At 43.7% G+C, this 12,410-nt stretch overlaps 1 protein-coding gene across 5 annotated transcripts in view; it reads right to left on the reverse strand.

The window, feature by feature from the left end:
* The window catches only part of MLH3 (mutL homolog 3), a 347,318-nt gene that overhangs the window by 47,008 nt on the left and 287,900 nt on the right, over positions 1-12,410 (reverse strand). For all 5 annotated transcript variants that reach the window (XM_078659911.1, XM_078659907.1, XM_078659909.1 and 2 more), the window contains 2 exons: positions 8,903-9,062; positions 1,269-1,292 (listed from right to left, as the gene is read on the reverse strand). In XM_078659911.1, coding sequence (XP_078516037.1) covers positions 1,269-1,292; positions 8,903-9,062 — 184 coding nt within the window. The remainder of the gene's footprint in view (positions 1-1,268; positions 1,293-8,902; positions 9,063-12,410) is intronic.

A 12,410-nucleotide genomic window follows, 5' to 3' on the forward strand; every position in this document is an offset into this window, starting at 1 on the left:
CGCCCCCAAGTCGGTGCATCAATGCACGCTTCAGATGATGGCAAGCACTCTTAAAGAGCCCGCGAATATGTGCCAAAATGTCGACCTGCAAATTCCAGTAGACATTAAAAGTAGCAGACAGCCAACAAATGTTTACAAAGCTTTTAAAATACAGTGAGATTTGTGTGTTTGCAGTTAGGCCGCCTCAGACTTACTTCGACTGCCGTGAGCCCAAAATGTCTAAAGCAGGAATATTTCAAAAGCACGACATTTGTGATTGGCCTCCGGTCAAGCCCTGCAATGGAAATACCGTATTCTTACCGTACCATGGAACCTCCAGCTATAATGGATCTTCTCTTCTGTTTTTTTTTTTTTATCCCACATGCGTACACCTGTTTACTGTATTAGCTTCCTTTTTTTTTGTTTCCCAATTGATGTTTATACTAACCCCTTGTCCTTTCTTCCTGCCTCTTGTAAAGCGCTCTGATATCTTTGGGGATCTAGTTCGCGCTATATTAAACTAAATAAATAAATAAATAAATAAATCACAAGCGCGGCCGCAAAAGTGAAAGCGGCTCGCGCGGCAAAATAATTAAATAAACGGCAAGCGCAGCCGCAGGCTCGGGCAGCAGATTAATTTAATGAACAGCAAATTCTTTAAATAAACAAGTGTGGTCCCTAAAGTAAAAGAGGACCGCATTGCAAATAAAGTGCTTACTGACTTATGGAGACCGTGGGTGTAACACCACAAGTAAACGATTCTGTCAGGGTGGGCGAGGCCAAAAGGAGACAGGGCGGTAACAAGGAGGGACTAAAAAGCCTCACTCACAATGTAAAGCCAGGGTTTAGCATGCACGATGACGCAATCCAATGGAAAGAAGGGGTGGAGTCTAGACTCCACTTCTGAAATTGGCTTGATTACAAGAAGCCTCGCAGAGCGAGCAGCGCATGCACGCTACAACACTAGGCGAGACCTAAAAAGGTATCATCTTGTGTTAAAACATACACAGGACAACGAAAAGGAGAAAACCTGCAACTCGAAGTTGACTTTCACACGCTACAATATTTTATCTGATTTTCAAAATACTAAGGGCTGTTTCTGGGATACAGAAACATGTTGCAAGCATGAATAAATAAGGATATCATGCTCACACAGCCTACGCTAAAGTACATACAGTGACTACAGAGCACCATCCGGCGGCACTTCATGTCATACTCAAAGAGGTATATGCTACAATATTTTAAGCCTGATCAACTAGCACATATACAACAACGAAAAATCAACTTACCTCAACTTCTTCTCTAATAAACTCCTGCAATTGAGAAAAATACATTCATACTGTTAAAACAACTTATGATCTAGTCAGTCTTCTATTTTTAATACTGTAAGGATGGTGTTCCTGTGCATGTCACACTTACGCCGAAGATTCAAAAGTTACTTACTTAGTTGTAACCCTAATTCTATCATGGGGTTTTCTCTGTTAACAGCAGAATGTAATTGAATCTACTCTGGCGGTGTGAAAACAAAAAGGTTAGTAGAAAGGTTTGACCCACCTGGAAATGATCTGCAGATGATCACGCTTTAAATCTCAGATCTGGGGACATTCCTCATAAAGCGCGCAGTAACAGATTTTGCTCTTGTGGAGAGATATGTGGACCTAACATGCAGAGGTCTATTGGCCTTCTGAAAATGCAGAATACTGTTTATCTAGCTACGAGGACAGTGAAAAGCAGTTTGCACTTACACAAGTATAGTTTTGTCAAAGGAGTACCTACGGGCTCTCTTAACAGCAAAGTAATTCAAACACATCTGTGATCCCTCCCAGACAGGGGGGGGGGTTTAGCTTTTTAGGATTTTCAGTGCAGCTGTACCAGTTTTCCTTCATAATATTTATGATGAAGAAGACCAAGACACCTGAAAGCTGTCCCATGCTTTTTTTTAAATGTGAATATGGCACAGACAGCTGTCATCAGGGTCAGTCCTCCTTCACCACCATTTTATTTCTTTTCTCAGATAAGCAAGTACAGGCAGTGGCCTACTTGCAAATGTGAACAGAACACCAGACAGCCATCAGCTAAACAGGTCTTCCTTCACCCTACTTTTTATGGTGAGGGAGGACCAAGACAGCTGACCAATTGCCTAGTGTCCACATTCTAAACATGGCTCCATGGTTAGCTGTTCACCTGCACTTTTGCGAGGGTAGAGGAGGTCAGGGACCATTGCCTGGTGCCATACTCACAATTTACCATGAGTGATGAGACTTTAGTCAAGAGGAAGGGTACTCTGCCAAGGTGGCATCAAACTTAAATTGTCCAACCAGATTTTCTCTTTGTCTTTTGGAACTGTCACCAGTTAAAATTGTACGTATATTTACACCACTAACATGTATATAAAGTATAAATAACACTTGATTCACCAATAAATAAATGCATTTTTTAAAATGATAGGATTTCTGGGTTTAACTATTGTCACCTTCATGGCAAATTAACCTGCTAAGAACAAAGATAATGTAGTCTCCTTTGTTGAAACCACTACTCCAGCTCAGAAGAGATTTCCTTAACCGATGGCTTTTATTTCAACGCAACGCAATCAAAGTGGTCTTTGTTTAAGGCCCAGACCAAAGGAAACTAGAAAAGATGTGATCTTCTGATCTTTAATCATATTTTACAAGCAAGAGACTTCCACTGAATCGAGGTGCAATGGTGTGTTGCTCACTAAAGATCTGCAAGCAAAAAAGAAGAGGCGGAAGACATATAACTAATGAACATTTCCACTAATGGAGCTGGTTTGGGAGTTAGAAAAGAGAAGCATCCGAACGAATAGGTCCATGTAGCTAACCTTGAGGATGCACCCCTGTATAAAAAATGGATTACTAAGAAAAAGAACAGGAGGAAGACATAACTAATGAACATTTCCACTAATGGAACTGGTTTGGGAGTTAGAAAAAGAGAAGCATCCAAATGAATAGGTCCATGTAGCTAACCTTGAGGATGCACCCCAGTAAAAAAAATGGATTACTAAGTGGAGTGGGTATCTCACTTCAAGCACTAATAACCACTATCAGTGTGAACCCTCAAGGTCACAAAATTAACCTGACCTCAATCCCCTGTTAGCTATGTCAGATAGGCTTAACTTAGGGCAATGTGCAAAGTAATTATGCAGTGCCAAAACAGTAATAAAGTCAAAATCAAAACAAGAAAAATCCCAAACCGAATTAGAAAAATAAAACAAAATGTAATAAACAATATGACACCAAAATGACAAAAACAAAATATCCATAAGGGGAACTTAAGATGTGATTTTTTAAAGTTTTAAGTAGAAATAGCACCAAAAAGTATAAAGTGCCAATGATAGTCACTGGTCGTGGTAGACCAGGACTTAGGCTCTAACTGAGGCTGACCGTGTAGGTTGTATACACCAACCAGGTTCATCCTGGTTTTACCTTGTGACTTAGGGCCCAATTTAGTTCATGGTGGGCAGTCCATTGTTCCGTCAGGATGATGGAGTAAATTACTCTGTCACCAAGCTGGAGGGATCCCCAACCAGATTTATAAATGACCAGCAACATTTATAAAGCACTGGCAGGAACTGCTGTAACAGCGGTTCCGATTAATGCATTTCATTGTTTGGTGCAGTGCTCCGTCAACATGACAGAGCCTTGCACCAAATAGTTCCACATTTTATTTTCAGTTTTGGGATTTTCTTTTTGAAAATGAAAAAGATAATGCCCCCCACACCCCCAACAAGGGGAGCCATCTTCATTGGCAAGGGGAGCATTATTTATCTGTTATGGTCCCTCATCGCCAGGATTTGCCTGGCAGTGAAGGGCAGTAAAAAACAGCCATATGCCGTCCATCCTAATTGAGCGAACAGACATATAGCCAATTCTCCTACAGCCCGTACTCCATCGGGACCTCAGAGATGTTTGGCCACGGCAGTGATGGAGCAATGGCAGCTGTGGCCAAACTTAAGGTCTGCCAGCATGAAAATCGGGCAGGCGGACGACAGCATTAGGGAGAGGGACCCCTATCACCATTGTGACCCCAGGACCTCAGGGGAGGCACTTCAAGGCTCACAGGGTATCATGCAGAGGCCAACAGCAGGGTCCAGTCCAGGACCAATTGCCACCGGTCAGCTGAACCGTTGCAGGAAAATGCCTCTTGTAGCTTGCTGTATCTCTGTAGCTAGTGGTATTTAACATCCAGGCCCTTGGTCCGTTTTGCACCATATACTAGGAAAGTATAGGCAAGATAATATACCATTTAGGAGTATACCAATTCAACCATGTTTAAAGAGGGAGCACATACATTTCACTATTGGTTAAAAGGGGTACAGTGCACAGAGTTATAAAGGCAGCAGAAAATATGAGATCCAGCAAAAGGCGAACAATCGGGGAGGACCATTGGAAGTGGAGATATCAAGAGACCCTTGTGCCAATACAAAAAATTGTTACTTTTATGTTGTAGCATGTCTCACTTTTTTTGAATTCATACCATCTTAAAAGAGTTTTGAGACCTATGGGACCAGATACATTAAGAGTAGATTTGCGAAAAAATGGTTGCAAATTGCACAGTGAATTTTTGCAACCAAACTGATTTTGTGAAGCAGCCTATGTACTAAGGGAGTCACAGAACCTACATAGTTAATAACTAGGCAGGTCGCAATTTGCAACCCCTGTGATTGTGTACAGATATTGCGATGGTGGCCTGTAAGGACAGCACACTCTCATCCTTGTGTCTCAGTTTCCAAGTGTAAAACATTCTTTTCTTTTGTTTCTCTAGGAAATGGTGCTGCTTTAAAAAATATAAAGATTTCCTTTTGGAAAAGCATCACAGGGAGCAGACAGAGGTTCCCTAGACCACTGCCTACTCCCCATAAGGTTAACAAAACAATTCCCAAAGGGGAAGAGGCCCCTTCTCCTTTGCCAATCATTTACCACCTTGTTTAAGGTTTAAGTAACTGATCAATAGTTGCAACCACAATTGTGGTTACAAACCATTGATACTTATTAGACTGATTTGCAATTAGAAGGAAATGTCTCCTCCTAACTGCGATTCCATACGAGTCGCAAAACCCATTTTACAAGTCAGAAAACCTTTCCTGATTCATGATATGGGTTTTGTACAGTGGTACAAAAGGGGGTGGTGATGGACGGAGCGTCCGAATCAATCAAACACTCACACCCAGTCAAAAGATCTGGGTTTAATCCATCACCGTTCTTTAGTCCACTCTGCCACCCCAGTTCAGACATGGCTATATGCAAATCAGTCTGACCCTGTGCCTCATGGGAACAGTCCAGCCCGAACTGCCAAGCCATGTCTTCCCTGGACCGGAAACAAGCTCCCGAGGACCGGTTTCTGGCATTCCAGCCGTCTTCAGCCCGGCTTGCTTGAATCCAGTGGCAAAGTGAGCAAGGGAATCACGTCTGAGCATACCCTGCCACACTTATGGCGGCCAAAAGCGGGACAAAAGGGGGTGGTGATGGACGGAGCATCTGAATCAATCAAACACTCACACCCAGTCAAAAGATCTGGGTTTAATCCATCACCGTTCTTTAGCCCACTCTGCCACCCCAGTTCAGACATGGCCATATGCAAATCAGTCTGACCCTGTGCCTCATGGGAACAGTCCAGCCCGAACTGGCAAGCCATGTCTTCCCTGGACCGGAAACAAGCTTCCGAGGACCGGTTTCTGGCATTCCAGCCATCTTCAGCCCGGCTTGCTTGAATCCAGTGGCAAAGTGAGCAAGGGACTCACGTCTGAGCATACCCTGCCACACTTATGGCGGCCAAAAGCGGTACAAAAGGGGGTGGTGATGGACGGAGCATCTGAATCAATCAAACACTCACACCCAGTCAAAAGATCTGGGTTTAATCCATCACCGTTCTTTAGCCCACTCTGCCACCCCAGTTCAGACATGGCCATATGCAAATCAGTCTGACCCTGTGCCTCATTTTTGTACAGGCATTTTACAGTCATAAATAGGGAAATTTTGGAAATCGTAGGTTTTGCAATCACAAAATCCTTTCATACCTATGGCCAAAAATAGCCTACAGTCAGAAAAAGGGGGTATTTGAAATTGACTTAATATATCTAAGGTATTTGTAAAACCAGATATGATATCAGATATTTCATAATAACAAAATAAATTGAGTGTTCACTTCATTTTTGTGGAGGCTACGCAGAAGGCGTATTCAAAGAACTAGTGAAAACCCCTTCTTTCTTGCATGACATAAAAAGTGCAGATACTGTTTGGATTAAAACTGGCCAGAAGTTTGAATAGATTACAGATTCTTAACATTGGGCATGTCCTCATATTTCTTTAACATTGTCCTGCTGTACTGATTTTACATTATTGCAACATGCTGGTATTTCTGGAGATAACTTCAGTATCTCTAGAGGTTGCTGAGAGAATGTACACAACTGAGTTAAGACTTCTTGCCACCATACATTGTGAGCTAACTGAGGATGTTCCTAAAATACATTTTCAAAAAAGGCTGCTAAAAAGACTCCCAAGAAATGACAAGTCTTGGCATGTTAGTTTGAGCCTGAAGAAATATGCATGCCAATATGCTAGGGATGTGTTATATTCGATGATGGCATATTACAAAGATATTGGGCTTCCTATAAGTTTTAACCTTGAAGAGGATATGATAGATAGTCATACCAACAACTATTTTGAGGACAGTGCTGTTAAGAAAACATTGAGGAAAGTGCTGTTAAGAAAACTTCTATACAATACTAATACTTCAAATGGGATATCTTGATAACAACTCTAAGCGTTTTGTGTTTTAAAAACCTCCTACCATGGTAGATATACAATAAATCTCCCAAGCCGATGTTCCTAAAAGAAGAGACATTAGCTAGAATTAAACCTTGAAGTCCCAACCAATAGGAAATATAGAGGACTTATTTTTCTTATGTTTAATTAGGTCGGTGTGGCCGGACAGGTCTTCGGAATTCTGGTCTGCTAAACTGGAATTTGGCCTCCCTCCAGATTCACCTGGGGGCCTATGTAACCTCACAGGCTTCATAAATATAACACAGTAGGCCATTTAAGTCAATTCTATATATGAGCAAAGTAATAGCCTAGTTTAGGATGCATCTTAATAGCCATCTGTGGACCAAACGTTTTAGGCTGCCTGGCTTCTGGAGAACACAGATGCTTGTCAACGTACCTCTGAGATGTACTGAGTGCTTAGACCAGTAAGCCTCCGAAAGACTGCCCTTTGCAAGTCTGCCACCTGAAGGTAACATCCTTTGGAGTCAATTGTCATGTGGAGGCACTACCTTCTTGAAGGAGTCACAGTCCACTGTTGCATCAGTTTGGCTGCATCTACTTTTGTACCTTTTAACATGTTCTGCAGTGACCATGAGACAGCACTACTTCTGCCTGAATGGCACTCAGAGGTGTTTCCCTCTGACCACATGGCTTTTTGTGATCCTGGGACGTGAAAGCATGGGAAAATAGTGATACTGTTGCTGGACTCTAACAGATGGCGCTTCTAGAACTGCACAGCGCTTTGGAAGCATAGCACTGAAAAACATTCTGCAGTGACCTGGAGGTTGACTGCAGCGATGTGGCATGTTCAGTATAGTCAGCAATCTTTGGCATTTTTAAGTATGGTAGGGTAGTCCCAGAGTTGACCTGCCATTTTGCAGCTTTTGTGTCAAAACCTCTTACTTTTTGGTCCTCTCGCATACCCTTTTTATTGGCTCCCAAACACTGTTCTGAGGCCCCGGACCATCTCTTGATATCAAGAGAATCCTATCAACATTGAGGGCCAACCAGAATACATACCTTTAGTGGGAAGGACACTACTTTTGCCAGACCTTTAGAATCTCATTACTGAGTCCTGGGTCTTTCACCTTATGTCTCCATCAATGTCTAGGCACTCTCTCAATGTACAGGGGCTTTTATAATGGAATAGTGGTTCAGAAGGACTTAGCTGAGAGCATAGCTTCCTTCCCGCTGCCTTTGCTACACTTACCATAAGTAATGGAAAAAACCAAGCAACTTTAAATGGCCATGAGTCCCTATCCATGCAATGAGTTTCACATTCTTTCCCTCACCTTGCTCATATTTGTGTAGGCAAAAAAACATTTTCTGTTTAAAAAGAATGCCAAAGTAAGAATTCGGTAGAGAGAAGCACATCTTCACAGTGGTTCGTTCCACTGACAGAGAAAACTGATGTCTGTCACAAAATGATTTAAGAACACAGCAATTTAGAAGACACTGGTGGAGTCGTGGCCAACCATGGCGATCAAGATTTAGAAAAGCTTCTGCCCAGTGTCGCTATAATCTGTCATAATCCAGCACTCAAGAGGGTTCCAGCAGATGGATAAGGAGAGGAGCTGGCCTGGAAGCGGAAAGGGCTCATGTTACCATCCCTGAGTGTTGTTCGGGATTCTGGAGGCAATACCGATGGAGAGACAGGGCTTGCAGGGATTGTGCCGCACCCTAGATCCAGGATACACACAAGCACAAGGACAGCTCCTCTACTTTCCCTGTGCAAGGTGGTCTAGGCACCGATGGCACTCTAGGTTGTCCTGCTGAGCAAACAGGGCAATCTGTAGTAAGTGCAGGCAGAGAGCCACAGGACAGACATTGCTGCCTAGGACTTCTCTGAGGGACGTGACCCAATTGACACTGCCAACGCCGGCTAATAATAAATTGGGCCTTGCAGCTGCATATAACCTATATCCGAAACAGGGCACCATTCTACAATTATCTATATATAATATCTGTAAAGAAATATATTGGATTGCCCAATGTAAATCTGTTGATTCCATGTGTGTACGTATGCACAGCACTTCAAGTAATATCTTTGTGGTAGCCATTTGCTAGTTCTAAATGTATGTTTTAAGTAAATTATCTCCATAATTAAGAGTGTTTCTTACTTGTATTCAATTTGTCCTCACCTCCACAATAGCTTTAGCCACTGGTGGCCTGCCTCGTCGAACTTCATTCGCCTCTCGTTCAACAAAGCAGAGTGGGACTTTGTCCACTAAAACATTGGGAGAGCTGCCCTCTGGGAAGGAGAGACCAAGACCCAGGTCCCGCAGGATACTCTGGTAGGATCTGCAGAGATAGTATAATATTAAGTCCCACACCAGGCCTCAGATACACTCTGACAGCTAACCCACTAATACACAGACACACATTTACTGAAACACCACAATGCCAGAGAAGAGCTGTGTGTGCACTGTTTAAGGTTCATTGCAGGAATGTTTCTTGAAACTAGTCAGAAGTTTCTTGGTGCTTAATAACAAGTGCCTCGATACAAAATGTCCTATTAATTTCTGTAGGGTCAGTAATGTGGGCTATTATTGGCTCATTGAAATGATGAGCCCTAGGCGCATACTGTGGAACTGGTGCATTTTAATTTGGGATTCCTGCTAAAATGAAGTGGAGTCTCTGGGTGAAATAAGGGGAGGGTGTTACAATGCAAATAACCAGACGAATCAAGACTAGAATTAGCGAATCCCTGGGTCATTTCTTATTTCTCACAGGACTCTCAGAAACCCACAAGTAATACTGGCAACACTGCCCCCTCATCCTCCATGTGTTCAAACATTTGGGTGGCCGATTGACAGTACACAGCTATAAGGCACTTATAATCGGGTCCCAGTAGGGATAAAGTGATGCCACAACCTAAGCAGATAACAATTAGACCACTATGTAGGTGTGAAAGAAGAACACTTACTTACTGGCAAACTTGTATCTTCGTCCTAGGACTTTTTGCTGAGTTTACGAACAATGAACGTGTTCACCACGGAATTTCAGAATATTTTTAAATAGAAATCTCTGTTGGAAAACCAATTCTAAAACTTGAAAACTATAAACTATGCCTGTCTAACTTGGTAGACATTTTCTTTTTGTTCTGTCTAACATTACAGATATGAGAAAAGGACATTTTAAATAGTGTACAAAAGAATCCTGCAGTACTTTAAGCTAGATTAAACTATAATCCATTTAAAAAGGAAAGACAGTTGATAGACAAGCATTGGCGTTGCCAATAGGACAGGTTTATGAATGAAAGTGCCTTTTGTTTCCTTTATGGGTTTAGGCAGTCAATTCATCAAATATGCACTCTGTCACTCATCTTTGCACTTATGCATCTATTCATCCAACTACTGACTTATTCTTACATTTACCCTCTAACATAACTGCAATAAAACATGCAGAATCTTAACAACATATGCAAGGTAAATTAAAAGAATACAAGCAGAAAAAAGTAAACATGGAACCGTATAAGCAGTGGGTGTCTGTCTCCAGAAGTATTACATAGTCTATTGTTGTTTTAATGTTTCAGCATGGGCGCTACATTTAGAACAAATGTGTTGCCTATTTTGGAACGGTAAAACAATGATATACTATAGACAACAACATTCAATAATAGTCTCCTGGTTGAGAGGAAGTGGCCATGTGTGATGCGTTGACCTGCTGAAATGAGTGGCAAGCAAGGGACTCATTAGCACTGGCCAGGAGCTGCAGTATCCTCTTGAAAAACATCAAATTAAAAAGAGGAGATTTAAAGAAATAAAGGGGAACTTCAAAAGGAGAAAACTAAGTACTGGCTAGCCAGCCCCGACACTGAAGCGCACTCATTTTCAATTGGAGGTACGTATGTAATCAGAAAAGTCGTCAATTACAGAGCAAGACAGCCAATGACTGATGTGGACTGAACCATTACCTCATGCAGCACGCTCTTATGGAGGGAAGCAAAGTGTAAATGACACTCAGGCAGACTAATGGCAGAACAGAGCTGACCCAAATAACCTCTATGTAACTATATATAGATATATCTATATATAGTTACATAGAGGGCATTTGGGTCAGCTATGTTCTGATATATATATATATATATATACACATATATATCCACACAATGTCCTATTTTAACTATTCTAACCTATAATAACTGATAAAAACTCACCACAAGGGAAATAGCCTTCATCAGTATAAATCATGAAGGGGGTGTGGCTTGGAGCCGATGATAGCAGCTGCCTAAATCGTGAGCTCCGTAGCTGAGCCCTTAAAAATCCTGATATACCGCTGGACCATTATCTCCACCCCCACGGATCGATAGGAGAAGGGATCGTGCTTCTACTGGTGGCAATTTGGGAACAAGACCTGCCTCAGACTTCTGGTACCGTCCGTCTGAAAGTTGGCCGGTGCGGAGGACGGAGCGGCCCAAGATGGCGACCTTGGCACAGAAACTAAACTGAGAGTGCTGTGGTCCGGCTGCCCGGCTGAGCCCGGTGGAGAGCCTAGGGCGGAGGCGGCTCGAGCGGTGCTAGTGTCTGAACACCCAGAGAGCGACTACTGAGGACTAGTCGAGAAGCACCAAGTACCCCGGAACAACAGAGCCTAATCATGGTCAAGCCAAAGGGGAAGAAGAACGGAACTCCACTGATGGCGGAAGGAGATGGGTCGGGTCGAGAAGAGCGAGACGACCCCGAGCAGAGTGGAGATCCCCATCTACAGCGCCAACTGGACAGAATCCTGGCTGCGATAACGGACTCTCGAGCGGCACTACAGCAGGACATAGCACAGGTGGCGAAGGGGCTGGGCCTCTTACGTGCCGATCATGGAAAGTTAGCGGGCAGGGTCAAATCGGTGGAAGGAGTGCTCCATGATATTGAGCCTCAGCAGAATGACCTTAAGGCCGCAATGGCAAATGTTTTGGACCGAGTGGGCGCTCTGGAAAAGCGGGCCGAGGATGCCGAAGGGCGTAATCGTCGAAACAACATCCGTGTGGTGGGCCTACCGGAAAAAGCAGAAGGGACAGACATGCTGCAGTACCTTGAGACTTGGCTTAAGACGGTGGTGGCACCCAAGGGCCTCTCTAATTTCTATACTCTGGAACGGGCACATCGGGTCCTGGCCCGACCGCCCCAACAGGGCCGACCCCCGAGACCGGTGGTGGCGCGGCTGTTGCATTTCCGGGATAGGGACTTATTGCTACAGAAAGCACGGGTCAACGGTCCTTATTATGTGGGGAACAGTAAGGTCAACCTATTCCCAGACTACGCGTATGAAACGCAACGCCGGCGGGACTCCTTCCTGGCCGTTAAGAGGGAATTGCGGACTGAGGGTCTACAATACTCCTTATTGTTCCCAGTCAGATTGAGGGTAATTGTGGACGGTAAGATGTACTTTTATGACTCTCTGGATGAGGCCTGTGCTTGGCTGGAGTTGTACAGAGCCGGGAAGGATGGCGGCGACCAGGCCCTGCAGCAGCAGGAGAAACAATTGCCTCAGAGGAAATCGAAGAGGCTTTGCAGTCGACAGAGGGGCCTGAGGAGGCCCTCGCCGAAGCAGACGGAAGCGGAACGTCGAGGAGTGTTGGAGGTGGCCTCAAACCTTTTGGGGGCGCAAGGGACAGGGACTCCGGTGGGCTCCAATTCGGAGAAAGATGGCGAC

This window comes from Lissotriton helveticus, chromosome 9 (genome assembly GCF_964261635.1).
Source record: "Lissotriton helveticus chromosome 9, aLisHel1.1, whole genome shotgun sequence".
Taxonomy (NCBI): domain Eukaryota; kingdom Metazoa; phylum Chordata; class Amphibia; order Caudata; family Salamandridae; genus Lissotriton; species Lissotriton helveticus.